Source organism: Cyprinodon tularosa, unplaced genomic scaffold (assembly GCF_016077235.1).
Source record: "Cyprinodon tularosa strain WSP-4 unplaced genomic scaffold, ASM1607723v1 ctg239, whole genome shotgun sequence".
NCBI classification, from domain to species: Eukaryota; Metazoa; Chordata; class Actinopteri; order Cyprinodontiformes; family Cyprinodontidae; genus Cyprinodon; species Cyprinodon tularosa.
Genome location: NW_024038892.1, coordinates 1,794,871 through 1,820,317, shown reverse-complemented (window position 1 = coordinate 1,820,317; position 25,447 = coordinate 1,794,871). Strand labels below are relative to the sequence as shown.

Sequence of the window (25,447 nt, the reverse complement as noted above, 5' to 3'; positions counted from 1 at the left end):
TTTTGAAAAACTACAAATTGGACTGTCAGGAATGGAGGAGTTTTGTAGAGGACCCAAATGCAGAGACAAAGGGCTGGGAGGATTACTTTCAAATTTCGTGAAGAGGGAGATGGTACAGAAGCATTAAATCCAGAGCTCAGCAGAGGAACTCAGGAATCAGAAGTAGGACACGCTTAGGAGAAACAAACATAAGAATAAAGAGAATCCAGCACTGATTAACTGCAGAGGAGCATATAAGGTAGACAGAACAAAGAGTGGTGTAATCAGTTTATTGGGAGCAGGTGTGGACAGAAACAGCTAGAAAGGAAATAAGGGGAAAGGAAATGGGCACTGGGAGCAACAAAGATTAACCAGGGAAAACAGGGTTTAACTGTAACAAGACAAGAACTTAAATAAGGCTAAAGGGGAATAAAACTTATGAACAGCAGGGAAACTAGAGGATAAGAGAAGGGATGAGATAACTGAAGCCATGGAAAACATAACCTACAGTTAAGTGAAAGAATGACCAAAACTAGACCAAGTAACAAATAAAAATATAATATAAAAACAAAAACAAAAATAAAATAAAGCATAACTGAGAACCCAAAATGCAAACTTTAAATGAACCAAAAAAGTCCAGTGAAAACTGTCAAATCCTTGTCACCTGGATGAGCTTCTTTTTTTTTTTTTTTTATAGGCTATCAAACGTCTTTTTTTAAAACAAATACAAACATTTTTATTCCCATAGACATTGAGAAATGTCTTGTTATATTTACATACAGCAACCATTTCACCTGCATACCCAGTCAGCACTTCCTCAAAACAAGTATAATTTCAAAAGGTCAGCATATCTAGCTTACACCACCAATATATGATATAAAAACAGCTGCTTGAATCCTAATGTACTATACTATAAAAAGGCTAGCAGTTTATATACAAGATAGATAGAGGGATCTTATTTATTTATTGTTAACTAGTGTTTGGGAAAGCATAAAGGATTTCCTGAGTCCTACTTTGAGATTACCTGTAATGTATAATCTTCTCCACTAGGTGGCAGCAACCCCTCTCAGGTTGCTGCAGTTACACGATTAGTCCGTTAGATGGAGACAAAGAGCACACTCATTCAAACAAATGCTACTTTTTAGAGGCTGCAGAGGAACAAGGAGGAGGAAGTAGCGAGAAGGACGAAGTTTCTTCTCCTGTTTTCCCTCCGCTTCGATTGCTGCTGTTGTGAAGGTTAATGGTAAGGATGTGTGCAGATAAGCGTTGATTGTTTTCTCATTATCGGGATAACAATTGAGTGAAAACAATTGAGACCAAAAGCATAAACAGGATCGCTCCAAGCTGAGGTTGGCATCCATTTTAGTCACAGTTTAAGATCCGATACATGGTGGGAAAGAAGTAACCCCTCATTTCCTTTGGACTCCGATCTGCTCCAGAAATTATTGACAAAAACAGGATTACGCATCCAAGACACAGAGTTATAGGGTTTTAGGCGATTTATTGTGGGTTTTTGTTTTGTTTCTTTCATCAAGAGAGCATTTCAAGGGGCTAAAACTACTAAAAGCAAACATGGATTAAAATAATCTAGCCTGCATTGATAGATAATATAAAATAGTGATATGTAAAATTCTTTAGAAATGTAAAAAAAAAATAAAGAAGCTTTTTTTTGGTTTATCAACATTATATCTACATATCTACTAATGATTACTAGACATTAATGACAGGTTGGATTATCCTGGGATGGATTAAATAAAACACTAGATGCTTGTCAAGTTTCTATAAAACAGCTGTAATTTACAAACCTTTATTACATAGATAAAATCTCAAGAAAGACACCAAGGTTTTAAGTTTAAAGCGAGTTTGCACAGGACCAAATCTGCCTTAATCTGACAACTCAAGCAGGATGGGATTATTCTACATTAATGTTAATGATATGATCTGCAAAATATATCATTTTAAAATAATGTTTTGATCAAATGCAAACATTAACAGCATGATAATAAAGCATCTAATAAGCTCATATTCATCTTGTCTCTGAGTTTGTTAATAAAAAACATGTTAGCAAAGTAAAAGCTGTGAAAATCTCTTGAAAACAGAAAATTAGTGCTCATAAAATATGTCCCAATGCTGTTGATGCAAAAAAGGCTGGAGATTGATTGGTGAGTTCAAATGTGATGCGTTTTACTTTTAAAAATTTGCAAAATGTAAACAGGACCATTAAAATAACATAAATTGAGAAAAAACAAAATAATTGTAAGACTTTAAAGATTGCAGGACCTGTTTTAAGGTGTTGATATAAGACACCTTAAAATATTTTTTTAGTCTAAATGATGACAAATATTTCAAAAAAATCACAAAATAAACCATAAGTAAAATAAGTAAAAATAAGGATTTCGAGATTTATCGTTTTAAATAATTTAGCATTTAAACTGCTTAGAAACAGAGGTATGAAAAACTGGTTAAAACTAGCGGAATATCCCTTTAATCTGTTTCTTAAAGAGAGGGTTAGCTAGCATTTGGAGCATTTTCTATTCGTTGAAACTCTACAGTCATTGATTGTCTTGGTAAATAATAATCTAACGTTGCATTTCTTCCATTGTTTATCCACGAGATCATTCAGTCATGGCGGAGGAAGCTGCAGATGTAGTTCAGCTGCTAAAACGCCACAAGGCGAAGCTGATAAAGATTCTCAGTTCGGATGCAGATTTTGTCCTGCAGTCTGCACATTCTTGTGATCTACCTTCTGATAAAGGCTACGAGCGGATTAAATCATGTCGCGTTCCTAGTGAAAAAGTGCGAGACCTTTTGGATCATGTTATCCAAAGAGGACCTAAAGCAGCACGAGGAATGCTGGACCTACTGCAGGAACAGGACATGCAGGAGACTTTTCCTATGCTTGCTTTTGTTAAAGATCTGCATGTCAAAACACCGTTATCAGGTACAAAGCAAATTAAACGCTTCTGTGCTTTAAAATGTTTCAATAAATGGTGATTTCATGCTAAATACGAACATGTCCTTTATTCCTTTATTTACAAGTTCAAGAGTCTGAATCTGAAGATCAAATTCCAACTAAAAAGGTCCGCCCCAATGGTGAGTCACTTTCCAGTTAAATGTATGCCATCTTTCAGTCAGAGCAACTTCTAAAACATCTGCCTGTCGTTGTTTCACAGGCTGTTGTAAGGTTACAGAGAAGCAGCTGATGAAGGTGGCTAGGGGTATTGGCAGTTCTTGGAGGGAGATTGGCAGACTGGCTCTGGACATCCCGTCTGTGAGGTTGGAACAGTTTGAAGAGGAGACAAGAATCCATGTGGAACGAGTCTTCGCCATGCTCCGATACTGGCGCAATCAGAAGAGAGAAGAAGCCACTGCTGCTTACCTGCATTCCCTCCTGAGTCAGAATGACTTAGACGTGCCTTCTGAGAGCATTGACTTCCTGTTGGAGAATGACTAATATCTTTTTCAACAAGAGACACCAGATATTTTTAATTGGAAATGTTTTTTTACTGGAATTAATTGAGTTTCTCAGTACATACTAATAATAATAATACATAACTATGCTAAGATTTGACTTTCAAACATCAGGAACCAATTGTGCACATTTGTTTACAAAATTTGAGTTCTAAAAGGGATCCTTTCTATTTTGAATCAAAAAAAGAAAAGGAGCTTTGATTGTTGATTTGATTGTTTTGACCTTTTTTATTATTTACTGTTAAAAGAAACTTGGATTTAGAGTGGAAATAAATTCTCCTCCTATATTTTTGTATGTATTTTTGTAACGACTTGAAAATAATGTACGGTAATAAATTTTAACTTTTGTTAATTTTCTCATTCTCAGAGTATTAGTGATCATAATTTAGAATTTCTTTTTATTTGTTTTTTTCATATTTAAGTTAAGTTTAAGTCTTAAGAAACATTTTAATAGAACTTAATGTTGAAAAACTTATGTTATACTTATCTAGTTTTGCGGAAACCCTAGACCTTATAATTAGTGGTGGCCTAATTGTTGCAACCCTTTACAAATGTAAAATTAATGTGTCGTAAGGATGCTTTACTGTTTTTGGATTATTAAAATGTTCATTACCTTCTTAAATCTTTCTATCTGATAACAATTATCTGATCACTATGATCATTGCAAGATAAAGGCAAATCATTTCTTGATCTGTTAAGGCTGTCTCACATACCTGCTGTTGTCTAGATGCTTGTTTAGAGGTGACACTATTAAAAAGGCCCATTCTTCCTTAAATGTTTTGACTGAGAATTTTGCTTAGACTGCCAAAAGCATTCTAGTTCTGTAGCACCTTTAAAGGACAAATAAGTAAAAAAATATGCACTTCATACCAACTGATATGTACCGAGACAGACCTGTGATGAAATGGGCCTCCTTTAATCCTGGGGATTCCTAGACAGCTTGTTTGAGTACATGGCTTCAAGAAATAAAAATTTTTACTTTGCATCATCAATAAACTAACAAATGAATCATTGATGGTCTTTAAAGAATGTAATGACTTAAATATTTGGCAAAATCTGCACAGAAATGCTTCAAATAGATCAAAGCCCGAGACCTATCAGACCTAAATTCTACAGGAAATGACTGGTGAGCTAAAGATAAGATGCATAAGAGATCACCTTGTAAAGAGAAACAGGCAAATATTAAATGCTTTGTTTCAGTCTTGTGAAATCTCACAGAAGACTATGTGCTGCACTACTGACTACGGTACTGCAACAGCAATGATCGTAGAGCCCCACTAATTTTGTCCTGAAAGAAAAAAAACATTAACATGATATGAACCACAACTAGCCAAATACATCTATTCAAAATAAAAATAAGTGTTTTTTTTATGCATCTTTAGCAGGGCTGACTTTAAGCAGACACAGTATGCTACAATCTTGAAATTTCATTCATTTAAAATGCATAAGTGGAATTCAATTAACTTAAGTAGCTGTCTTTTTCATTTTTAATGTGAAATGTTATCTGACAGTTAAATCACATGTGGTTGTGAACTGATGAGAATCAATTAAAACCGGACTTTGTTCATGAAAAATTCACACAAAGCGTGATTAGATTTCTCATATGGCAGACATGTAATAAGTCACTGAACTCAACTGTTTCTCCCTCTCTCCTGACTAGTTTCACACATAATTGATTAACTTTCACTATGGGACAAAGGTTGAGGTCCTCCTTCATTGTTTTTCACCTTTGCATCTTAGAAGGATTCTCTTTTCTTTCTGCGTGCACAATTCACAGCAGTAGCAGAGGTTTGCCAGCTTACTGAATCTAATTATGGCAAAAATATCTCAATTTCCCTGTAAGTAAAGCATCTGTCTGTTTTTCTTTGTATTAAATCTTTGCAACTGTTTTAACAGCAGACGGACAGATGATGGAACCAACCATTGGTGACCTGAGCGATCCTCTGATTAACCACACAGAGGGACAACTCTTCCTTCATGAAGCCTTTAAAATTATTGTGGAGGAGGTGCTCTGCAAAGGCACAGATGTCAAGGAGAAGGTCTCTAGACAGCAAAGCACCAGAAATACCTCCTGTCAGATTACAGCTGCTGTTCTGAATCTAAAATTCTTATTTTCTGTATCCCTGATGCAGGTGTGTGAATGGAAAGAGCCAGAGGAGCTAGCCCTGCTGCTGGATCTGGAGCTGAGAGAGAACGGCGAGCCCCAGGAAAGAGTCCTACAGAGAGTGAAAGATGTTGCAAAGTACAGCATTAAAACAAGTAAGATCTGGAAGAAAAACAAAACCGTTTATCATCATTTTCATTGACTCTGTTGGGGGTGTTTGACTGTCTTTACAGGTCATCCACGTTTCTTCAATCAGCAGTACGGTGGTGTTGATTATCATTCTTTGGCTGGACGTTTCCTCTCTGAAGCCCTCAACACTAATCTGTAAGAGACAGAAAATACTGCTACGACTGAAACTACTCATTCTCCTGTCAGATTATTTATTTTTTCCATTTCACCATTACGTTCTTCTGATTGGTGATCGCGTTAACTTTGGATGAGCTATGCTCAAAAGTTTTACATAACAGATAATCTGTGGGGGTATTTTAAGGATATGGTGGTAGATAGTAAGCTTTACGACCTCAGAGTCCTTCACTTCCAAAATCAGAAATGTATTGGCTTCATGTGTGCTCTATCTTCAAAGAGTTTAATGAGTTTCCTGGTTTTATTCACATTTTTATCAAGATCTAAAACAAACATCAGTGGATTTTATTAAGATCTTTTGGGATAGTCCAACAAACAATAGTACATAAATATTTTTGTGGGGGGAAAAATATTCAACTATTCAGTCAAGTTAAACAAATGAAGATCAATGGATTTCACCCTGCATTTAAGACATCATACAGCCCTTATTGCATGGTAATCAGCCTTGTTCTGATCTGGACAGGGTTTGTTTCCCTTACTTAAAGTAATGGAAAGTAGACAGAGTCAAAACAAATTACAGACACTTTGGTTAAACAGTAACGTTGTGAATAAACCTTGAGAAAAGATCCAGCTTGTTATGGGAATAAGTATTTCTTGTATCCAAACACACCTATATATATATATATATATATATATATATATATATATATATATATATATATATACCTATATAAATATATGCATAAGGACATAAATAGGAGATAGATTTTTCCCATCAAAATATGAAATGGAGGAACAAAGTCCGATGTAAAAACATATTCAGCCCATTTTATTCTGATACCTTAAATTTGGTTTCCTGCACAAATCTTGGAGAGTAATCTCTCCATGTTGACATTTAAAGTAGGCTTGAGTTATAACACCTTAAACACGTTTAGGTTATGAAACAATATAAAACACTGGAAGAGCGGTGTTCCATCAAAAATTTCAAAATGGAAAGATTTTGACAAAAGCAAACCACCTACTCCACTTACTCTGGAGGATTAGCAGAAATCTACAGCTCAGGTGGAAGTAGTATTAACTAGAGAGGTAAAACACCCCAGATATGGCCATTAATGAAGACTGGCAATGAGAAAACATAAGAAAATCCCTTTCAAATTGGCTTCAATCCATGTTTGGCAGCAGAAATGAGGATGAGGATCCTATGTTGAGATGAGACCTTCTCTTTATATGAACCTTTCTGGACTTTATATAAAGACGTGTGTGGAAGAACGACAACACTGCTATATCTTTTTTTTTTTGTATTCTTTGTAATGGCCAAATATTTTATCTACTTTATGTTTGTCCATTTTGAAATATAGAATATAAAACACTGATTTCATTAAGAAATGTAAAATGTGTCTGAGAGTAAAGCTTTATTGGTTTTAGTGTGTGTGCTTCAGTAACAGAGGGATTTCTATTACAGAATAACATTACTTTTCAATTTTGAGATTATATTTATTATAAAAAGGAGGAAATCATTCTACATCAGGTTTCATCCTGCTCCCTTGTGGCCAGAGATTTCCCAGGATTATCCAAATCCAGTTCTGTGTAGCACCAGATTAAATTCCTATGAATTGTTTTCATTTTATTTTGATGAGCTGCATCATTATTTCTGTATTTTTTTCTTTCCAAACTAATTTTTTGGTAGTCAGTTATGATCTCCTCACATAGGTATAATTTCATTTTCATTTCATAGGTAAATTTTCATAAGACTGAAGAAAGAATGATAGAATGGAGCTAATTACACTATTTATTTCCTCCCTTCTGCAATCACTTTGCTCCTTTTCAGATTAGATAAATTATAAGACAAATGATCAGACTCTGTAATTGTAATCTACAGCTTCACCTATGAAGTTGCACCAGTCTTTATATTGATGGAGGCTGAGGTGCTCAGAGGGCTCCGTAAGCTGGTGGGCTGGACAGAAGGGGACGGCCTTTTCTGCCCTGGAGGATCCACCTCAAACAATTACGCCATGAACCTCGCACGCTACAGACTCTACCCAGAGGTTAAAAGCCAGGGCCTGTGGAGTCTCCCGCGACTGACCGTCTTTACATCACCGGAGGTATGAGGGGCCGTATAGCCCTGTATGACTGAGATGATGAAACATGCTTTATGTTCAGAATGAAAATCGGCCACCATAAGCTAGAAGCAAGACAAAATATATTTTCTTTGTTTAGACTTTGCTTTGTCAAAATAGGCTGGCTTTAACAAGAGAAAAAAGTAATTTGTTATTTTTGTTTGTTTCTTTTACTTTGGCACTGACTATGTGACTCTGGTAAATCTTCGCTACTATAAAACTAAGCCAGTAAATTCTGAGAAAAATCCATAAAACTCAGATTTTTCAGAAGTTTAGTACAGGCAGAAGCTCGAACTTGCTTAGAAAAGTGTGTCTGTCTTCCAAATATTTGTCCTGCTTTGCAGTATTCCTGTTTAGATTCCTGTCCAAATATTTTACGGCCTGCCATGTTTTTCAGAGCCATTACTCTGTAAAGAAGGGTGCTGCATTTCTGGGTTTGGGAATGGATAATGTCATCTTGGTGAAAGTGGATGATGGGTAATTTTTTTTTTTTTTTACACAAACTATTCTTTAGAAATTTCCTGCCATAATCACAGAGTTTATCCAAAGCAAATACAGTCTTCACACTTTTAGGCTAATTTCTTATAGATTCTAATAACTAAAATAAAATGATTACCTCACTCTTTTTCTGTCCTTATCAATGTGTTTAAATTCACCACAGAGGTCACATGATTCCAGAAGACCTGGATGAAAAAATAGAGCTTTCAAAATCTCAGGTAAATGTACTGAAGTGTGGTCTGTCTTTGTTCAGATAAACTGATGTTTCAATTATGCAATATAACAGTGTATGTCTGAGATAAAGTGTGCTGCATAAGTTTTCACCACTGCTTCATGATGGACCAAAACATTTTTCGTGCATGATTGAAATTGAAAGTAAAAGACAGATGATTTTCTTATTTTTCAACAAATAAAAATCTTAGAAGAGTGACGTGCATTTGTAATTTTTGACTTTGAGTACTTTGTATGTTTATCTTTTGCTGCAACAGCAGGTTTGTAGGGAGATGATCAAGGAATTCAAAAAAAGTTAAAAAAAAAAAACAATTGACTGGACCAATTGGTTCAATTTGCATGTTTTCTAAGCCAAAACAAGTTGTTGGACTACTATATAAAGCTTTGAACTCAACACTAATTCTGACTCAGTGTTTTTTTTTTTTTTTACTTTTTTGTAATGACTATGACCTGGATGACTGAGAATCTTCACCAGCATGATCGAGGCATGTTCGGTCTTTTGAGAATAGTTCTGCCTCAGTCAGATTGGATGGAGAATTTCTGTGAACAGTGATTTCCAGATTGTGCCACAGATTATCTGCTGGATTTAGCCTTGGACTTTGGCTTGGCCATTCTTACACATACTTTGATTATAGCTTTGCCTGACTACAGTCTTAAAAAAGTGAATTAAGGTATAGTGGAGGGTGTTCTTTCTCCAGGTAGAACATCAAAGTAAGCAGTCCTCCTAATTGTCAATCATGTTTACGTAAGGCCGTCCAACGTGCTCATCCCCATTTTCACTTACCGGTTGAGATACTGACATAGTGGAAAAATTGCAAATCTTCTTAAGGAAAGTAAGCTTGTATGAGCGATGCAAGCAGCAACTTCTAAATGGAGGGTGCAGGAGGAGAAATGGGCTCATTAATGCTCTAACACACGTTTAATAGGTGTTTCCTCTCTGGAGGGGTACAGGGTTGTACATGTGCATTTTTTTTTTTAAGTTCTGTTATGGGATTGCCCTGTGTTTGGCCCAGTCTATCTGACCATCTACTCTGACCAGTTTTTATTAACCCATTTGATAAAAAACTATCCCCTCAGCATTATGTTCCCAGAGCCATATTTCATGGATGGGTTAGTTTATAATGTGCAGTGTTACCTCTGCTCTACATAAACCATTGAATTTCAACAAAGTTTAGTTTTGGTCTCATCTGATCAAATCAGCTTTTTCGCACTTTTCCATATATTGTTGTTGGAAGTTGGCAGTTGTGGAAGACAGATTGTGTATCCAGTTATCTTCCCCTCCAGAGTTACCATTGGCCTTGTGGCTGCTCTGATTCAGTGACCTGTCATTTAGATGGGCAGCAATGTCTTGGTAGCTTTTCATTTTTAGATGATTGATTTAACAAAGCTCTAGAAGATATTCAAAGCTGGAGATGTTTGGGTTTTTTTTATTTTTTTTTTTTAAATAAAAAACCTGCTCTGAAACCTTACCACAGCTCTTTCTCTAAACCACCTGAAGAGATCGCTGGTCTTCATGTTGCCTTTTTACGTTCAAAGTTCTCGTTTTAAATATTTGAAAACAACTGTAGGTAATTGGTTGCTTTGGATTTTGTTTAATCATGCATCTGTGCATTTCCAACTGGTCATGATTATTTACTGCTTTATGTTGGTCTATCAACTAAAAGTGTTAAGAATACATTAGACTTTGTGGTTGTGATTGACAATATGTGCAATAGTTTATTTGGTATGAAAGGTTTGCAAAGCATAATCAAATAGTCTTTCCTTCTACCAGGGTAGTGTGCCTTTCCTTGTGAGCTGCACCGCAGGCACTACAGTGCAGGGGGCTTTTGATCCGCTGGATCGCATAGCTGATGTTTGTGACAAACACAAGCTGTGGCTGCACGTTGACGTGAGTCTTTATGGGAATATACTTCATGTTGAAGTCGTTGAAGATATTGCAAGTGCTTCATTGTTTTTTTTTTATACTGAGTGTATTTCTATCCTTTTTGTTGTTTCGTCACTTGTCTCAGGCTGCCTGGGGAGGAAGTGTGCTGTTTTCCAAGAAACACAGACATCTGATGGAAGGAGTTCACAGGTATTGATTTACTTGATATACCTAATGCTTTGTTTAAGGTTTAGTTTGTGATTTCTTATTTGTACAATGTGATAAAGGTCGGTTATGTCTGCAGGTAAGCTATGTGGGCCCGTGAATGTTATTCTGTTTATATCCATTTGTCACTAGAGCAAACTCAGTAGCCTGGAATCCACACAAGATGCTGGTTGCTGGCCTGCAGTGCTCTGTTTTGCTGCTTAAGGATACCACGGTTTGATTTATACCTCATTTTATATTTTTATAAAAATGTTTGTATTGAAGTTTTTTCATTTTAAATTTTCTTTTCCACAGAACTTACTGAAGAAGTGCCACAGTGCAAATGCAGCATATCTGTTCCAGCAAGACAAATTTTACGATGTGAATCTGGACATCGGGGATAAGTCTTTGCAGTGCAGCCGCAAAGTTGACTGTCTGAAGCTGTGGCTGATGTGGAAAGCCATCGGCTCTACTGGATTGGAACAGCGTGTAGACAAAGCCTTTCTACATGCAAGGTATGAGAAAAATAAAAAAAGAAACAAAATCGAAGTAAATAATGCATTTATGCAATCTGAATTTTAAATAGTTCAAAAATCATTGCTAATATAGCTAATAATTTAGATTTTTTTTTTGTGTTTGTTCATTCTGATATTTTTCCATAAAACCAAGCGCTCGTGGCAACTGATCACAAGAAAATGGATGAGTCATTTGTTCTACACTTTTAATATCAGTAAATATATATTCTTCTAGGGCTTTTATAGTTTAAATGTTGTAGTTTGTTGTTTATTTTGGGTAATAAATTCTTTAGCATATGATTGTGCACATGGTGACATTTACAGCATAAGCTAATTAATAAGATGAAACCCTTGGTGGAAGTTTGAATTACATGAAAAAAAAGCTTTCAATAAAGTGTAGTCAAGATATTTTAAAAAAGACAAACAAACCATGATATCTACAATACTTGTGTTGTTCTAATAAATTAAAATAAAATAAAAACAATTGAAAAACATGGTTCTGGGTTTTCTTATGGTTTAAAGTGTAGCAGTCCAACCATTTTAGCAGCTTTGTTTTAGTGCACACTGCTTTTGACCAAAAGATTGCAGTAAAGGAGCAGAAAACTGCATGAGGTGGGAAACAGTGTCTGATTTGTCTAAGCTTTTAGCTAAATCCTTACATGTTTTGTTGCATCTGTGCTCAAGATTTTTAATAATAAAACATCAAACCTGAATAATATGTGGTTTGTCAAAGAAACCAAATGTTTTCCAACAGTGTTCCACATCAGCATCAGTTATTATCCGAAAAAGAGGTGAACCATAGATCTTCCCACTATCTGTAGTTTATTTTAGTAAATTAAATTTTGAGCACCCATTTTCTCCAAAACTTTTAAAAAGTTAAATACTTGTAAGACTATAATTAATACACTAAAAACAAATCTTTCTTCTTGTTTGCAGTTTCTTACAAAACTTAATGGCAAATCAAAGTATTGAATAATAAGTATTGAAAAGACTTGTTATTTTGAACAGGTATTTAGTGGATCAAATGAAGAAAAGAGATGGGTTCCAACTTCTGAGAGAGGTAAGTTCACATTTAAAGAAAACAATATATATTAATATGGTGTTGTTGTTTTTTTACTTGCTATACTGTATGTTAAAAATGTCCCCCGTGCACAGCCAGAGTTTGTGAATGTGTGCTTTTGGTTCATTCCACCGAGTCTGAGAGGGAAGGAAAAAAATGCTGACTATCAGAGCAGACTGGCTAAGGTAAATTTCTCTTTCAGGGACATCGCTGAAAACTGACATTATTATGTTTTGATATTTCTGAGTAAATGTTTCCCCTAAAGTAATTTATACACATCTGTGTAAAAATTTAGCTTTAGCTTGTAACAATGAAAAGCGTTCTTTTTAAAAAAATTAATTCTAGTTATAAATGGTATAATTGTTTGTTTGTTTTTTATGAATAGGTTGCTCCAGTAATCAAGGAACGCATGATGAAGCAAGGCACTATGATGGTCGGCTACCAACCTCTTGGAGACAGGGTCAATTTTTTCCGCATAACAGTTTTTTCCCCCCTGATTTCCCAAGCAGACATGGACTTCTTCCTTGATGAAATAGAGAGACTGGGAAAAGATTTGTGACAGAAATAATTGTAGCCACATAAAATGGTTAAACATAAAAAATACTAATTCTAAAATACTAATTGTTTTTTTTTGTTTTTTTTTTCTAAACCTGCTGTATAAGTATAGTTGTATAACATCACACATATTGCATCACAACTGGATAGATGAACAAATAAATAAGTGTTGTGGTATGTCTGACTTTCTTTACATTTATCTTTGTTCCCTGTATTTTAAGGGGCGGGGCTAGATGGGAGGCCAGGGGTGGACATGGCCACCCTTAGCCAATCATTGGCCACCCCTATGGCCACCCCTACCATTTTTGGTTCTAATACAGACTGTGGCAGCAGTAATACTCTGAAGGGGAATGTTCAAACTTATTAAACATTAAAATTTGTAATATCAATATGTTAATATAATAACAACTACTTGACAACAGAAACACTACAGTTAATCATGCACATCAATATACAAACATTAAAGATGATAGATATAGAATTCATGCTCTTTTCAGAACTACCTTTTTAATTATTTGGGGTAAAGATAAAAATTGCATGCATCTGCAGGTCATCTAGGAGTCTTCAGTGAAATCATAGCTAAATAACTACTTTAATAACATAAAAATTCATTAAATGTGGATATTAGTATATTTAAATATCTTTTTTTTCAGAATGGTTATTGATAAAAGTAGGTAATGACAACTGAAATATGTTTGCCCCAGAACTCAAACCTAAAAGAATTTTGCCCACTATACATTTTTTTTACACAGCGTAGATGTTTAAATATATGCGTCTATTTGTTAGCAAAGGCTGCAGGAAAGTAAAGTTTGTCTTTATTTAGAAAATATGGATGTTGTGCATGTTCCTGTTGGAACAGTGTAGATCAGGGGTGTCAAACTGGTTCCAGTAAGGGCCGTGTGGCTGCAGGTCTTCTTTGCACATCAATATACAAACATTAAAGATGATAGATATAGAATTCATGCTCTTTTCAGAACTACCTTTTTAATTATTTGGGGTAAAGATAAAAATTGCATGCATCTGCAGGTCATCTAGGAGTCTTCAGTGAAATCATAGCTAAATAACTACTTTAATAACATAAAAATTCATTAAATGTGGATATTAGTATATTTAAATATCTTTTTTTTTCAGAATGGTTATTGATAAAAGTAGGTAATGACAACTGAAATATGTTTGCCCCAGAACTCAAACCTAAAAGAATTTTGCCCACTATACATTTTTTTTACACAGCGTAGATGTTTAAATATATGCGTCTATTTGTTAGCAAAGGCTGCAGGAAAGTAAAGTTTGTCTTTATTTAGAAAATATGGATGTTGTGCATGTTCCTGTTGGAACAGTGTAGATCAGGGGTGTCAAACTGGTTCCAGTAAGGGCCGTGTGGCTGCAGGTCTTCTTTGCACATCAATATACAAACATTAAAGATGATAGATATAGAATTCATGCTCTTTTCAGAACTACCTTTTTAATTATTTGGGGTAAAGATAAAAATTGCATGCATCTGCAGGTCATCTAGGAGTCTTCAGTGAAATCATAGCTAAATAACTACTTTAATAACATAAAAATTCATTAAATGTGGATATTAGTATATTTAAATATCTTTTTTTTTCAGAATGGTTATTGATAAAAGTAGGTAATGACAACTGAAATATGTTTGCCCCAGAACTCAAACCTAAAAGAATTTTGCCCACTATACATTTTTTTTACACAGCGTAGATGTTTAAATATATGCGTCTATTTGTTAGCAAAGGCTGCAGGAAAGTAAAGTTTGTCTTTATTTAGAAAATATGGATGTTGTGCATGTTCCTGTTGGAACAGTGTAGATCAGGGGTGTCAAACTGGTTCCAGTAAGGGCCGTGTGGCTGCAGGTCTTCTTTCCAACCAAGCAATATCACACCAGACTCCAGTCATCTCATCAAGTCATCTTGTTCAGATTGGACTCACTTGATGAGGTGACTGGAGTCTGGTGTGATATTGCTTGATTGGAAAGAAGACCTGCAGCCACACGCCCTTTCTGGAACCGGTTTGAAACCTGTGGTGTAGATTGACCCTGAGGTTCTGGTGCCTTTCGGCCACTCCTCAATGTTCATTGGATATTCAATGGCTACCCCTATTAGTATTTTCTGGCTACGCCTCTGTGTATTTTCATTTAATATACATGTCTTGTATTGAATGCCTTTAATTTCAATTCAATTCAATTCAGTTTATTTATATAGCGCCAAATTCACAACACATGTCATCTCAAGGCACTTTACAGTTCAACCAGATCATACAGTCAAATTGATACAAAGTTTTCTATCTAAGGAAAACCAGTTGATTGCATTGACTCATTGACTCAAATACAATCCCCCACACTAAGCATGCTTGTAGCGACAGTGGAGAGGAAAAACTCCCTTTTAACAGGAAGAAACCTCCAGCAGAACCAGGCTCAGTGTGAGCGGCCATCTGCCGAGGCCGACTGGGGTTCAAGGAGACAGAAGCAGAGATACAAAAAGCAGCTGTAAAAGGCGGCCCCGTCCAGGAAACACACAGCCAGGCAGACGAGCTCCAAGGCAGCTCCCATGCCAGAGGACGAAGAGAGCACATCCACTCAGTCACGGTCAGAGAAACAGGACCATACTGGAAAACAGGCCGATCTCCAACATCTATAAACAAGGGTGTTGATAGAAGCAGCACAGCTGATGTTTCTTTCCAGGATGACGTCACAGCCAAACAGGAACAGACGAGGCAAAGCTACTCTGAGGAAAAGCAGAGAGAGCAGAAGGTTAGAGATTGAACTAACAGATTCTGCAGAATAGGAGAACAGAGAGAGAATGAAGCAGAATGATGAAAAAGGGGTCCCTATGTCCTCCAAAAGTCTAAGCCTATAGCAGCATAACTATAGAGATAGCTCAGGATAACCTGAGCCACCCTAACTATAAGCTTTATCAAAATGGAAAGTTTTAAGCCTAGCCTTAAAAGTAGACAGGGTGTCTGCCTCACGGACTAAAACTGGTAGTTGGTTCCACAGGAGAGGAGCCTGATAACTAAAAGATCTGCCTCCCATTCTACTTTTAGAAATTCTAGGAACCACTAGTAAACCTGCAGATTGAGAGCGAAGTGCTCTGTTAGGAACATAAGGAACAATCAGATCTCTGATATAAGTCAGGAAATTAGTTTGCTAAATGTTTACATATTTATGCACATATAACAAATAAATACAATACAACTAATACCTGAAAACCTTTATTTATTTTTCTTAAATTTATCTATCCCATGTTTTTTTTTTTTTCCTAAACACATATGGCCCCTAACCGAAGAGGCGGTCAGAGGTCACGTGTTCCTCCATATGACCAACCAGAGCGCTCTCCGGGGAGCACTTCCGGTGATAGTACTTCCTGTCAGTGTTTGTAAACTGAGAAAAAATTGGAACCACGACAAGAAATATTGTTCCTAAAAACCGTATAATTCGAAAGGTAAGCGTTCTACTCAGAGGTGTTTTCTATCCGCAGCTCTCTGCGCTACGTGAAATTCTCCTCTCGGCCGTTTCTGGCCGCTGCAGCCGACGAGGGAGGCTTTGAGCCCGCCCTGCCAGCCTGCCTGCTGCTTGGCTGTTGTTGTCTGTGTCGGGGGGTGGGGGTCCAGTGTAGCTACACCAGAGTTGTTCCAAAGCCTTTATTGTTGGAGAGCTTCTTGGATACTGTGGTCTTTGCTAATGTCATTACATTGGACTCAGAAGGATATTTTAAATCTAAGCTTTTTCTATCGCTTACAAGCGCTATCAGTTCTAGCTAAAGCCTGTTTTACGCCTATTTATAATGCGTGTTTTTACAGCTAATGAGCATTAATCTCTGAACAGTTCATTTAAAATGTAAAACGATTGCTTGGAAGCACGAATTTATGAATGGCTCTTAAATAAACGATAAATGGAGCCATTCTAGTACATTTTATTAAAGCTATTTAGGGGATTTGGAATTTGGTCACCATAATTCGTACGCCTCAATCATTCTTAAATTTTGGCATTTTATAATCACATATCTTCATGTAATTCAAATGGGATGTTAATGTAAAGTTTAGTTAAAAATAAAACGATTTTTTTCCTTTGAGGAAAACAATGCATCTTAAAAATATGACATGCGTTTGCATTTAGCCTCTTTTTACTCTGATATACCAAAATGTAATCCAGAGTTACACACTGTGTATAAACGCGTCCATATTGGTTTAGTAGTTTAAAAGACAGAATAATCACACTAAAGTGCTCAGGAATATATTTATGTAGTAATTTAAACAGCATTAGGGGGAAAAAAAATTATAAATATATATGTGTGTGTGTATAATGCATTTTTGAGCATCCTATTATAAAAGCCATCAATCAAAATAGGAAATACTGTTACTAAGACTGAGATGGTTGTTCATTTTCCTGCTGGATACTCAACACATAACTGCCTATTCATGATTGCTAACTTAATGCTAGAGTATTAATCAGAGAGCTGCCAAGAAGCTTTTGAAAATCAGCAAAGATCCACAACTTAGGTTTGCTACACAAATATTGATATGATGTAAAATTCACGGGAAAAATCAACAGTAAAAGAAACTTCAACCTCATTTATCTTGAATATATTTGCATTAAGCCATGTGAAAGACACCTTAAATGCATTTTCTGTCAGAAGAGATCAAAGTTAATCTTCCTGGCTTGCATGCAAAACTTTACACCTGGTGAAAAGTAACACTGCACATCAGCGTAAAAACACCGTCCCCACAGAGGAAAAATGTACGTTGTAGCATCATGTTATTGGGGAGGTGTCTAAAGCTAGTTGGAAAGAAAGGGAATAGAGCTAAACACCAGCAATATGATCCAAAGAAAAGAAAAAAAAGAAAGGCAGCAAAAGAATCAAGAAACTTTGTCATCACAGAAACATCTGAGCCAGTTCATTCTATGAAAGGGGCTGATGGACTTTTTGATAGTCAGCAGCAGATGGGTTTGTGTCTATATGTGATTGAAGTACAACTGGAACCGGTTGGGGTCAGTCTATAGCTCTTCAGAACCGAAAGAAACATACAGGAAATTGAACAAATGAAATGAAAAAATTAAAATTTATATACAAAAAAATCTTTATAGCTCCAAATGTTACTAGCTACTTTGTGTTTGATGTTTTGCATTCACCACAAATAGAAACACTGAATGTTAGATGATGGACTGGTAAAACTTAAAGATGTTTTACCATCTTTGCAAGGCACTTTCAGTGTATTGTTTTTGTATAGTGTATTGTATTTGTACATTTTACAGGGTTTTAAGGAATTTTTCATTTTGAACTTACAGTTAGAGGACTTGTTCTCCTAAAGATTCTAGAACTTTGAGCAACTATGAAATAATGAACCAGTGAAGAATGTAACACAGTTCATGGAAAAGAAGGGTGTCACACTTTAAACATTAAAACATTGTAGAAAAATACAGCAGCTGATGCGAATAAATGTTTTTGTTACATTTGATATTCAGGGACCTAGAAGGTAAAATATGTTACGCTGCCACTTCTGGATGATATAGGAACCAGATAACCGTTGTATAAACACATATACATACATCTTGTGAAATCCTTTTTATTTAAGCATTTAGTTTTGAATTGCTTGTAGCTGTTTTCACATGAAAAGGTGGTCAATTTTCTTTTTTTATCCCTCTTCTTTAGCCATTCTGGATGCAGGAAATGTTTTTGGTTTTTTGTTGTTTTTTTATGAAATGATCTAACATAATCATATCACCATCTGTGTTGTTAGCTCTCTTGGCAGTTGTTCAAAAAATTTGATTTTCCTACGCTTGTTTCTGCAACAACTGTGGGTTCTCATGAACTGATGCCAGACTGTTATACAATTAATCTGCATTGCTTTATCCCCTTTCTCTGTTAGCTTTGCTTCTGTGCAACAATCTTATTAATAAGCACTTTTGGTTTGGCAAAAATACAAGGTGAAAGTAAGAACTGTATTTTTTTTTTCATTCTTCCAAATTATACCTTTAACTTTACTCCTTTTTTTCATCTGTATTTGTTCACTATAAAGAAAAGTAAAGGTTGCCTGATTTAAATGATGTCAAAGAAGCTGTATCCATTATTTTAAAAGACAAACAGATTGTTAAATTAACCAGTTATGCAAATATTATGAATTCAGATCTATCTCCTTACCCTCCTTTAAATTATAATTGTTGGTTATTAAGGTAATTCAAATTGAGCATATTTCATTTAAGTGTTAAGTGTTTAAGTGTTGGAGTAGTTTTTTTTTTTTTTTTTGTTTTTTTTTTTGCACAACTTTGATCTTCCAGCTCAGTTTTTGTTTTCTATTGTTTTATACTCCCATGCTTGGGACATATTTAATAATAATAATAACATTAAAAGAAAAAATCAGATGCATTTTTTTATTTTATTGTCTTATCATTTCTTTATATTTGATTTAACCTGTTTTTTCTTTTCCATTTTGATGTGTGCCAAACCTGAGGCCTTCTTACCCAATAAGAAGTGCTCATTAAGGTTTGACCTAAATACTTGGTTACAAATCCATCCGTGTGCCTTTATTTTCAGGCTTTGGCCCCTGATGATTTGGGGGGGACTGTGGTCTCTCCTGTCACCCCCTCATCCTGAGTGAAGCCCCCCCTCTATCCCCTCAAACACACACGCATTCAAACCACGGCGATGACACACCATTCCAATTCAGTTCGAGACCATATGAAATGGGTCAGTGGAAGTCTCTTCATCTCCAAAAATCACCCTCACGATTGCATTGTTCTGTCATTTCCAAATACTAACCCCCCCTCCTCCACCTACAGCTTCCCCTCTCCCTTACTCTAGGTCTCTATGAGGAGTCCTTCAACCTCGCCTCCCCCTCTGATTGCTCTGATGTGTTGCTGTTTGTGTTGCCAGGCTGGGTTGCTGGGTTGTGAGGCGGTGTTGTCCAGCATGGCCCTGATGCAAGCCAACAACATCCCAAGCCAGAAGAAGATGATGTCATCCTCAGGTCACAGCCACAGGTCCAGTCCTGAGGGCCACCAGACGCACTCGCAGCACAGCCTAAACCATCAAGGGCACCAATCTCACCATGGGCAAGGTCATCACAGTCACATGGGACATGCTTCTGAAGGAAGCTGTCCTCCACTGGTGAGAGAAATGCAGCTCACTTCTCCATGCCTGAAGGTTATTATATCTACTTTTTACTGCTTTTTTTTTTTTTTCTGATTTCGCTCTGTTCAAAACCATTTAGTTACACATTTGGTCTAGGACTAAGACTGTGGAAATGTTAATAATTATTTACAGTGTTTTGTAATCTAGAGATTTCCAATAACTGCATTATTGTTGTGAAAAGGCATTTACCCCTTCACATTTCTTAAATTTTTTGCTTTTTTATCTTTCCTTTGTTCAGGCAGTAAATAAATAAGTAAATAAAAAAAGTTGTATTTAAAGGTACACTATGCAACCGGTGTTGATTTTCCAGCGAGGCTCCCCCCAGAGGGCGAAAGTAAAAGTGCACTGTCGTAAATATGCATAGCTGTTTTCCTAGTTTCTCCGTCAAGCCAGGCGCGGTTGTTTTGAGCTTAGCAGACAGGCGAACGCAGCTGGCGTGACAGAAGCAGCGAGTTTACATGCAAAGTCAATGGTTGACGCGCGTCAAGGCGCAGCAAAAGGTCCCGCGGCGCGTTTTGAGCAGCAGGCGCAGCGCGTCTGAGCAGCTGAAGCAGCGCGTCGGGCGCGTTTAAGCATCTGACGCTTGTGACGCGCCGCAAACGCGCTGCTGCTCGAGATGGAAAAATTTTATTTTTGCTGCTCGATGCACCGCGTAAACCAATCAGAGAAGCTGATCTGGGAGCTGGCAGGGAGAGAGACACAGCGCTGATGATCAGAGCGCTATTATCACTCCTCTTAAACGGTTTATTGACGCCTAAATTAACTTAAAATGCAGAAATCTACCAGCAGAATATGTTCGCTTTTATTATCCTGCTGCCTCCAGTTTGGATTATTTAGATGAAAAACACCTACCAGCTGCCGCCGTGAACCGCGAGGAGGCGACCCAGCCAGAGGCTGCTGATGAAGGGCTTCCTACTGTCGGCGCACCGCTGGTATGTGGGGGTCTGAGCGGCTCCGACAGAAAAAATATTGGAAGGCAGGATTATAATCTGAATGAACTGACTGCACTGATGACGTTTTCAGGTGTATTTTCTCACTTAAAAACATATTAAAACTACTTTATTCCCACTGATCACAGCAAATATAGCTGCAAGGCAGAGAAAGGATAGTGAAGCTCCGCCCAAAGCGCGTCAGACACACTTTTGCACCGCGCAGCGAGAGCAGCAAAGCTGCTTCAGCCGCGCGTCAGAACTCAATGGTACAAGCAGCAAAAAGGAAGCAGCAGACGCGATTTTGCTGCTTTTGCTGTGTCCGGTGTGAAAGCAGCGCTGCACAAAGATCGCCACTGTGCTAGCAACGAGCATGCTTTTAACTGGGGGCGTGTAGCAGTTCTCGCCGTAAAGCAAGACCGACTCTCGAGAGACTTTTGAGCCTGTGGGTGCGGGTCGGTGCTCCTGCAATTGCAAGTGCGGTTTTTCCCCCACAGACCACCAGGGCGGCCGAGAATACCTTTGTTCAACCTGAAATGACTCATTTAATCATCCAAAATGTTATGGAACACATTAATTAACTGAAAAATGTTGCATAGTGTGCCTTTAAATCATAATTTTAGTCATTAAGGGAAAGAGTTTTCCAAACTATCCTGTCCCTCTGTGGGGCTGAAGGATATTTAGAAAATTAAAACTACATTTTTTTTTAACCAATATTTCATCCCAGCTATGACTCTCTTTATCTTTGTATGTGGCGGCAAACCCACTTTAAGCGTATTACCGCCAACTGAAATGCTGAGTGAGAAATTTATATCCAACCTCTGCAAGTGACATGGGTAAAAAATGCATTCAAAACGGCTCTGCTCCAATCGGCAAGCAGTGGTAACACCAAACCCAGGTTGATCCGCAAATTTACCTGATGACGTTGAGCTCAGTGTTCATAACAACGCACCAATCACGCCTGATATAATAAGCTAAAACAACCCTGCTTGCATTCGATAAACATAGCGAGGAACTGGAAAGACAGAGATTCGTTAGCTCTGTTTTCGCAGTTTTTGTTTTCCAGCACTTTACAGGAAGTCTTTTTTCCATCACTAGGCTCCACCTTTGGAATCAGTCAGTATAAGCCTCATTGTCGACAAATACGTTTGTCTTGTTTATTCCAAATTGGATTATAACATGTTGTGCTTTTTTTAAATGTTAAAGATTTAGTGTATATTTTATTTGCTGCAGTTCAGGATGACAAACGGCTTTGAATTTGAATATCCAGTCATTGCTATGTTTCTCTTATTCTAAAGCTTATCCGCAAAGATGGGGAGTATCACACATCAAGGATCATTGATGGGAAGGATGTCCAGACAAACCAGAATTCTCAGCCCAAGAAGAAGCACAAAAAGTCGTCCCACAAAGTGAAGGAGAAAGTGGAAGTGTTGATTCCAAACATGGATATGGATGATGACAGTTCCTTAAGAGTTCAGAAGAACTTCATCTGTGATCACTGCTACGGGGCTTTCCGGAGCAGCTACCACCTTAAACGACACATTCTCACGCATACAGGTGAGAATTTAGAGGCAGTTTTCTGTTTCTGATGTTGGAAAAACAAAATAAAAAATTGGCGAGATTAACCTGCCTTGAAGTTTCCTTGAGTTTAACTTTTATAAAGCAGCAACTTCTAGAGAATTTTGATTATTTGTTCACTTCTGCAATTGTTTCCAGGGGAAAAGCCATATGCTTGCGATGCCTGTGATATGCGGTTTATCCAGCGGTACCACCTGGACAGACACAAGAGAGTGCACAGTGGAGAGAAGCCTTATCAGTGTGATCGATGCCATCAGGTCTGTCTAAAATGTTTTCCCTTGCAAACAACAATCTTATGAGATGTTCTACAACTTTATGGCGAACTAAAATCCCACAGCTGCTGTTGTCTTCTGCATTTTGTCAAAAGATTTTGTTTGCCTTTCTGCAGAACTTTTCTCGGACTGACAGGCTGCTGAGACACAGGCGACTGTGTACGACTGGTGTGAACAAAGAGGAGAACCAGTACTCCCAGGAGTCAACTGCCCATACAGCTTCCTGGAGTCCCCTCCACCCCTCCAGCAACCGTCTCACTGTTTGACCCTCAGCTTCCGAATCCCAGCATCCAGCTTCACGACATCACTGGAGTTTTACCCTTAAAACAACCTTAGCTGAAGACTCATAACAACTATGAAGTGGAGTTTGTACATCTCATAGACGCTAAGACAGAGATGAACTGATTTGGACATAAGGTTATGGCAGTGGGTGAACTGCAAAAAGGCAATGCTTGGTACTTTGCAGAACTGCAATCCTTTCGAACGACATGCAAACCCACTCCTGCTTGCCACTTCACAGGGCAGACTCAAATGAAATAATGTGGAATTTCAGTATATTTCAGTTCAAAATCAAAAATCCTTCATCAGCGTTCTACAGTTAAGAAAGCATTACAGCTGGTTGCTGATATGTTTGTCATGTAAAGTATTTATATGGGTTTATTTACACAAAATTCAAGAAAGTCGATTATTTTGATGCATGGAGCAGATTTCTTTTTTCATCTAACTCAAATAGAAACGATTTATCACAAACATTTTGTTGTAGGATCAACATCCAGCAAATTATAATTGGAAAATTTTGCTCAAAATATAATAGAAATTCCCCAAAGGTTTTTTTTATTCATGTTATTTTTATATTAATCTAATATTCAACCTACTGCATTCAGTCTCACTGCATTTAATGTCCAAACTGACTGAAGGCATGCTTGGATTATGGGTTCCTCTTAAAAGAAACTTTCCAACCTACTTGGCTTTTTCTCACTTAGATTAGTGTTTCCTGCTACTATTTTTACCAGTGGTACTTTCACCACTACTTTTTTTTATTTTAGTTTATTTTCCCACCACTACTCACCACTACAAAACAGCTACACGGTCTTGCAGAAAGAAATCACCTGAAAAACGTCAAATTATTGTTTTTATTCACAGACTTATTGCACCTATGGCTAACCATGTGGATTAATTTTACTTTATAGTGGATTTCCCTTGATATTGCTTGCTACTCTGTCATAACATTTAGATGGCTCAACATATTTTTTGGGGGGCGGGAACAGATGTTTGGATGCCTGCAATACGAAGCACCCTGGAACCATTACATCTGGATTCTCTGTTAGTAGATGATGGCTGTGTTTGAACATCTGCCCTAACCCCTCTATAGAGCACTATATAGGGGTCACGAATGTCCAGTGAATGGTCAGCTGAGAGTTTTTCATAAAGTCTATTATAAAGCCCCCCGCTCTATATAGTGGTTTAGACGTTAGGGTATGCATTTAGATTCAGCTGATGTCTTGTTTTTCCTGTTCATGAAGCAAAGACACCTGTGACTTCAACAGACTTTTGTCTTAATAGAGGCATTCAGGTTATCAATATGGAAGCTTAATAGATTAAACTGGTGCCAGTCCTGCAATATATTTTAGTATTGGTCATTTTTCTCCACTGGTTCCTGCTTGTTACCTTTGCAGATATCAAATGAAATGGTTAAAGCCAAAATTCCTTCATAGATTTCCAGTTTTGGCCTCCGCCCATCAGCTGATTGCAGTGTCATTTTATTTTTTTGGTCCCTTACACTTTTAGCATCTTCAGTGAAGATGGATGATTTTTGCTGGGAAAGACTTCAGATGGGACCGTAATCACTGGACCGAAGATGCTGGTTCAGTCATGATGCAACGTGTAACTTAAACAGTTATGTAGACTAAAATGTTGTCATAGTTGGGTAACTCTATTGCAATTAGCAATGTAGATTAAAGTATAGGACCTCTCCCTTACATTTTACAGCTTTTGAAGGTAATATATATATATATATATAAATATATTCAAATTGTCTTAGGTGTAGGAAATAGAGTTTTTTGGACCTGAACTCCAAAAGTTAACCAGAGTTTTTACAAGGGTATAGTCTGTAGTCTCGTGAAAGCAGCTATCTTTGAAATTTCAGTTAAAAAACAGCTCTTAGTTAGAGGTTTTTTGTTGTTTGTTTTATCTGCATGTATTTGCGGAATAAGCTTGTATAGATTTTATTTTAAGTTTTTTTTTTTTTATTTACTTTTAAATAAAGGTTTTCAGCATTTGCCGTGTCAACATTGAAACAAGGTCAGTTTTAGCTCCCAGTAAAGGTTTTTGTTTTGTTGTCTATTTTTTTAACAGTAAAGGCTGCTCATGTACACTGCTGCAACAAAAAGTATTATTGGACATTTTCTTTGTGAATAAAGATTACTTATTTTACAGTAGATCATCTATCTGATAACCCAGACTGATATTCAGAATAGGTTGAATATAGCTCAGGCTGTAAACTGTCATTTTCTTCAAAATAAGTAGTGCCCCAGTTATGTCAGCAGATGGCAGCCATGACCATATGAGGACATTACTTTCAGCCCAGCAGGAAAATCTAGGGTTTCAAACTGCAAAAATTTAAGAAAC

At 36.9% G+C, this 25,447-nt stretch overlaps 3 protein-coding genes across 8 annotated transcripts; all 3 read left to right on the top strand.

The window, feature by feature from the left end:
* Positions 1-1,092: 1,092 nt before the first annotated feature.
* On the top strand, positions 1,093-13,063 carry csad (cysteine sulfinic acid decarboxylase). Of its 2 annotated transcripts, none has more exons than XM_038287425.1 (14): positions 1,093-1,222; positions 5,347-5,489; positions 5,583-5,709; positions 5,788-5,878; positions 7,737-7,959; positions 8,372-8,451; positions 8,636-8,690; positions 10,475-10,591; positions 10,713-10,777; positions 10,925-11,006; positions 11,087-11,286; positions 12,295-12,346; positions 12,442-12,531; positions 12,732-13,062. In XM_038287425.1, the coding sequence occupies exons 2-14, from the start codon at positions 5,358-5,360 to the stop codon at positions 12,903-12,905; spliced, it is 1,488 nt and encodes a 495-aa protein (XP_038143353.1). In that variant the 5' UTR covers positions 1,093-1,222; positions 5,347-5,357; the 3' UTR covers positions 12,906-13,062. The 2 variants fall into 2 exon arrangements, with proteins under 2 accessions (XP_038143353.1, XP_038143352.1); XM_038287424.1 differs by lacking the exon at positions 1,093-1,222 and adding an exon at positions 5,089-5,238 and having other exon boundaries at positions 12,732-13,063.
* Positions 1,097-4,225, top strand: zgc:174906 (uncharacterized protein LOC571548 homolog). Its single transcript, XM_038287427.1, has 4 exons — positions 1,097-1,221; positions 2,591-2,920; positions 3,019-3,072; positions 3,153-4,225. The coding sequence occupies exons 2-4, from the start codon at positions 2,605-2,607 to the stop codon at positions 3,431-3,433; spliced, it is 651 nt and encodes a 216-aa protein (XP_038143355.1). The 5' UTR covers positions 1,097-1,221; positions 2,591-2,604; the 3' UTR covers positions 3,434-4,225.
* A 3,168-nt stretch (positions 13,064-16,231) lies between the features above and the next one.
* On the top strand, positions 16,232-23,880 carry znf740b (zinc finger protein 740b). Of its 5 annotated transcripts, none has more exons than XM_038287392.1 (6): positions 16,247-16,353; positions 19,444-19,596; positions 19,783-20,016; positions 22,268-22,526; positions 22,686-22,804; positions 22,936-23,880. In XM_038287392.1, the coding sequence occupies exons 2-6, from the start codon at positions 19,555-19,557 to the stop codon at positions 23,083-23,085; spliced, it is 804 nt and encodes a 267-aa protein (XP_038143320.1). In that variant the 5' UTR covers positions 16,247-16,353; positions 19,444-19,554; the 3' UTR covers positions 23,086-23,880. The 5 variants fall into 5 exon arrangements, with proteins under 5 accessions (XP_038143321.1, XP_038143320.1, XP_038143317.1 ...); XM_038287389.1 differs by having other exon boundaries at positions 19,783-20,052; XM_038287393.1 differs by lacking the exon at positions 19,444-19,596 and having other exon boundaries at positions 16,232-16,353; positions 19,783-20,052.
* The last annotated feature ends 1,567 nt before the right edge of the window (positions 23,881-25,447 follow it).

What these genes read in the sequence shown, in the direction of transcription:
- zgc:174906 (XM_038287427.1), top strand. Translation starts at nt 2,605, where the DNA reads ATGGCGGAGGAAGCTGCAGATGTAGTTCAGCTGCTAAAACGCCACAAG. An exon ending in TGTCAAAACACCGTTATCAG is followed by an intron (nt 2,921 to 3,018) that starts GTACAAAGCAAA and finishes TTTATTTACAAG; the next exon opens with TTCAAGAGTCTGAATCTGAA. An exon ending in TAAAAAGGTCCGCCCCAATG is followed by an intron (nt 3,073 to 3,152) that starts GTGAGTCACTTT and finishes GTTGTTTCACAG; the next exon opens with GCTGTTGTAAGGTTACAGAG.
- csad (XM_038287424.1), top strand. Translation starts at nt 5,139, where the DNA reads ATGGGACAAAGGTTGAGGTCCTCCTTCATTGTTTTTCACCTTTGCATC. An exon ending in AATTCACAGCAGTAGCAGAG is followed by an intron (nt 5,239 to 5,346) that starts GTTTGCCAGCTT and finishes CTGTTTTAACAG; the next exon opens with CAGACGGACAGATGATGGAA. An exon ending in GGTTCCAACTTCTGAGAGAG is followed by an intron (nt 12,347 to 12,441) that starts GTAAGTTCACAT and finishes CCCCGTGCACAG; the next exon opens with CCAGAGTTTGTGAATGTGTG.
- znf740b (XM_038287388.1), top strand. Translation starts at nt 19,717, where the DNA reads ATGAGGAGTCCTTCAACCTCGCCTCCCCCTCTGATTGCTCTGATGTGT. An exon ending in TCACTTCTCCATGCCTGAAG is followed by an intron (nt 20,053 to 22,267) that starts GTTATTATATCT and finishes CTTATTCTAAAG; the next exon opens with CTTATCCGCAAAGATGGGGA. An exon ending in ACACATTCTCACGCATACAG is followed by an intron (nt 22,527 to 22,685) that starts GTGAGAATTTAG and finishes AATTGTTTCCAG; the next exon opens with GGGAAAAGCCATATGCTTGC.